This window comes from Cannabis sativa, chromosome 3 (assembly GCF_029168945.1).
Source record: "Cannabis sativa cultivar Pink pepper isolate KNU-18-1 chromosome 3, ASM2916894v1, whole genome shotgun sequence".
NCBI lineage: Eukaryota > Viridiplantae > Streptophyta > Magnoliopsida > Rosales > Cannabaceae > Cannabis > Cannabis sativa.
In genome coordinates, this window is record NC_083603.1 from 52,053,126 (window position 1) to 52,057,926 (window position 4,801).

At 34.4% G+C, this 4,801-nt stretch overlaps 1 protein-coding gene across 1 annotated transcript; it reads right to left on the reverse strand.

Annotated features, from left to right (window-relative positions):
* Positions 1–1,667: 1,667 nt before the first annotated feature.
* LOC115711466 (two-component response regulator ARR5) lies at positions 1,668–4,316 on the reverse strand. The gene is made up of 5 exons (XM_030639807.2): positions 3,629–4,316; positions 3,442–3,518; positions 3,128–3,205; positions 2,817–2,887; positions 1,668–2,205 (listed from the first exon to the last, which is right to left on the reverse strand). The coding sequence occupies exons 1-5, from the start codon at positions 3,786–3,788 to the stop codon at positions 1,890–1,892; spliced, it is 702 nt and encodes a 233-aa protein (XP_030495667.1). The 5' UTR covers positions 3,789–4,316; the 3' UTR covers positions 1,668–1,889.
* Positions 4,317–4,801: the final 485 nt, after the last annotated feature.

Genomic DNA, 4,801 nt, shown 5'->3' on the forward strand with positions numbered 1-4,801 from the left:
AAAACTTCATTTTTGCCTTGGCCTTGAAATTTGTCGAACCAAAGAGGGCATATCCATCTCCCAACGACCCTTCACACTTCAATTACTCCATGACACCGATTACATTGGTGCCAAGGCTACTTCTACACCTATGAAACCAAACTTAAAACTCAGCAAAGACAAAGGAACTTTACTAGCTGATCCAACTGCTTATCGAAGCCTCATTGGTAAGTTAATCTACTTAACCATCACTAGGCCAGACATAACATATGCAGTCAATCATCTCAGCCAGCTTTTAGCCTGTCCAAGGGTTCCTCATCTACAAGCTGCCAATAAGGTCTTACAATATCTAGAAAAGACCCCCGACCAAGGCATCTTCTTCTCCTCCTCCAACACTGCCCCCACCATCACTGCCTTTGCAGAAACAAGTCTCTCTTCAGCTAATGTTCAGCTTTCATTGTTTGCTGATGTTGACTAGGGCAGCTGCCAAGACACAAAAAGATCAGTCTCAGGTTACTGTATATTTCTTGGCAAATCACTTATATCATGGAAATCTAAGAAACAACAAGTTGTCACTCGATCTTCTGCTAAAGCTGAATACCGTGCCATGGCAAATGCAACATCTGAACTCACTTGGATCCTCGCCATTCTCAAAGACTTTGGCAGACTCCTCCAAAAATGTATTGTGACAACACGGCTGCGATCCACATCAGCGAGAATCCTATCTATCATGAACGCACCAAGCATGTGGAAATCGATTGTCACTTCATCCGGGAAAAGGTTCAACAAGGTTCACTCCAACTAATGCATGTTTCTTCCCAAAACAACCTAGCTGACATATTCACAAAGGCCCTCCTTCCTTCTTCTTTCAACAACATTGTTTCCAAGATGGGTGTCATAAATATTTACACTCCATCTTGAGGGGGGCTTTTAGCATAAGTATTAGTTAGTTAGATAAATCTGTTTAGGTTTATTCTTTGCTTCAATTGGTTATTTCAGTTATATCCTTAACTGACTCTTATTGCTTATATAAACCCCTTTTCATTGTATTCTGCTCAGTATCAATAAAACAAAAGTATTTTTGCTCTGTTTTCTCTTAAAACACTTGGAGCAACAAAACTTTTGGAAACTGTCATACAATGTCAATCTATACTTTTCGACAATTGTAAGCAATTCATGACATAATATGGGATAGCACGAATTCCTTTGACCAGAACTTCCTAACAAAAGAAGAAAATACATTTTTTTTGCATCCTTTAAGCCTATTCCCAATCCTAGTTTTAATGAAATTAAACATAACCATTGATATTTGGTATAATAGTTAACCAATGAGGATGGTGGGCAGCTAGGATTTTATTCTATTAATATTAAATATATTGTTGTTTGAAAAATTCTCACAAAATAAACTATTAACAATTAAAAATGCCCAAAGTTAGGTCAACTCAGTTAGGACTCCAAGATGCCTTTGTTAAACAAGGCTCGAATCAGCCATATCTTTTCATATCTAATTTCTTAGCCAATAAAACATATTAAATTAGACAATTCTACGTGAAACTAGTTGACTAAAAATCACTCGTTTGTTTAATAGTTGAATTATTTCATTTCTTTTTGTATATTAAGCCTACTATTATTATTTAATAGGACAGGATGGGAATAGTATTACATTATAGGCAAAATCTTAATCTAAATTTTAAGGAAAACACAAAAGGAATCAGTCTACATTAGCAAAACGTAGTAATCAAAATAGTCAACAATTCATCTTTTCATACAAGGCTTGGCTTCTCTTCTGTATATATATATTTTATATTTCCTATGAAATTTCAAGTCAGCATTTACATGGTCAGTCAACATTACACAACCAAAAAAAAAATTCTCAATTCAAAAACATGTAACTATGGCCTAATATTTCATTACAGTGAATCAGTGCTCTGCAATCTAGGCCTCTTTGGTGAGCACTCGGGTGAAGACGGGGAAGAAGACAGTTGTTCGTCGGTTGGTTGATTACATGAATCCAAAGAGGACTTAGGCGAAAGTGGTGGCGACGACGATTGTGACGACAACACGGGGCTGCTGCTGTCATCATCATCTTCAAGCTTTCGCTTGTTCACTCTTTCTCCATCTCCATTCTCTTTTCCTTCCCCTTTCATTACGAAACTGGTCAAGCGTTTCACATCAGAGAGTTTTACTGGCTTCACTATAAACTCTTCAGCTCCTTCCTCTAAACATCTGTTAAAATTAAACATTTGGATAAAAAAATTAGACATGGCATAGACATAGTCAAATCATAGAAAGTCAACAAAGTCATCCTCTACAACCCCTAAAATAAAAATAAACAAAAATAGTTGGATAATACAAATAGCTACATGTGAGAACTCAATTATACAATAATAATGGCAGAATTGATAATGCTAGAGATAGGGAATATATTCATTTAGATATTAGAATGAGATATCACATATCAGCAGTGGATCTTGTTCTCTGAGGTTAAGCACAACATGTGACATGTGACATGTGTGTATGTGATCACTAAATCCAAAGAGATCTACTTAATTAATAATACTTTAGCATATTATTTAGTCTGGTACTATTTTAGGTGGATATGTACATATTTCACAACTAATGAGACAGCAAAGAAAGTTGTATCTTAACAAGAATTTGGTGTAACTTAGGTAAGCACTATCCACGTGCATATCTAGAAATCAGAACATTCAAGATATGATAACAGCAGTAAATCAGATCTCTATTTGTTTGAATCAATAAAAAAATTTAATCTTGGGTTGGGGTGGATCAAGTTTGACACAATAAAATATAGACAAGATTAGGCCAAGAAGGTATACCTATCAATACGAGTCATGATGTTCTCTGAAGACATTATCACTACTGGAACCTCTCTGAAAGCAGATGATTCCTGTACAATCATAAAGCAAATAATTAGTACATCTCTTACAGCTATGTTAAGCCAGAATGATAATATTTTGCCTAATCTCTGTATTTTAAACTTAAAATTAAATGATTTTATCTGATTTTCAACCACACTAAAGACCTGAAATCCATGTTTATTTTCATTATCTGTTGCCTTAAGGCAGAAAACTTTCATCATCAATTAACTTTTAAGATCTGTGATAATTTGGGTGGAGAAGAAACAAACCTTGATCTTTTTAAGAAGCTCATATCCTGTCATCCCTGGCATTGAATAGTCTGTCATTATCAGATTCACCTTAAGAGCCTGTAATCACAATCACACCATAGAAGAGCAAATCAGACCTCAAAATATACAAACGAAAAGCAAAATGGAAGATCAGATATGCCATTTGCTTGCTGTAAATGATGAAGCAAAAGCCTGTTCTCCTTATATTTTGGAGAACATTTAGCCATATACTGAACTATTTTCCTTCATTTCCCAGAAATCAAACGGATTTAATGTAATGATTTAATAAGACACAGGTCTATAGTATTGCTTACATCAAATCCAACTGAGCTCTTCTCGCCATCCAATCCCAGATATTGCAGAGCTCTAGTTCCACTTTCCACAGCAGTCACTATAAAAATTCAAAACCAATCAGCTTCCACATTTCATTTTGTGCATAATAAAAACCAAAAATATTGTTATCTTCAATGAAAGAAGAAAAGATAATCGATAGTATCTCACCTTTACAGGAAGAGATCTTCAGCAGTCGTTCAATGACTTTACGGTCCACAAGGCTATCATCAACAGCAAGAACATGAAGCTCCCCTGAGCCAGACCCATTAGAAATCTTAACACTTTCCGCTAAACTGCGTCTGAGAATTTCACTAGCCATCGCCGCCATTGAAATCCCTCAACCGAGCTCTTTAGCCTCAAAACTCAAAAGGGTATTTCTAAACTGAGAAGAAAAAGAAAACCCAGTTGCAGAAAAAGCTTAAACCTGGTCCAAAGTCTGAAATGGTGAAATGGGTGTGGTGTAATCTCAAGTCTCTGGGTTATGGAGAGGTTTTATTATAGTAGTGGAAGGGTTCTTTTCTTTTTCTCTTGAAATCTTTTACTTTCTTTTTGGGTATGAAACTGTAATGGGTGAAAGCTTTTGCATTTAAAGCAAAAGTCTAAAGCTGAGATTCCAAGGATCCAATATATCTGCGAGATTTTCTTTCTGTTTGCAAATCTTGCAGAGAGGATTATCCCTTCCACTTGTCCCTTGTCCTGTCAAACAATTTTTTCAATATTTATTTATTATATAAGTATTATTAGTCATAGTCAAGAGAAGACAAATCGTATAACGTTTGCTTTTGTGGGGTTACCATTGCTGGTTTTTCTCTCTCCCATCCCATGGATTTGATTTCAAATGAGGAAAAAGAAACATTTATTATTTGACTTGGAGTGAGGTGCAACTATTTTTAAAAAAGAAAAATCAAAATTTGCTAACAAAAAATATTTTGGAATCTCAATCTTATTACAAGGTCTTTTCTTCTTTTCAATTAAACCAATATTTTTAAAGTTGGATAATTTGTTGTCAAGATCTGTGGCAGCTCTTTTAAACTTTGATTCTCCAATGGAACATATATCGGTAAAAAGATTATGGTGTCAAAGTTTATAAATATTCCTTTTTGCTAAGAAAGGAAAATTTAATGATAATTTGAAGAGCAAAAAGTTCTTAAAAAACATGCCATTGCTTACTGTTAAATAAATACATGGTTTGAATTTGAAATACTTTATATATAGAACTAAAAAGATCTCAATATTTTTATTTTCTTTAGGGCATTTTTATAAGGAAAATATGCTCTCTAAATATTTAATATTCACCACTTAAGAAAACAAATATCAAATATTCATGATAATTATGTTTTT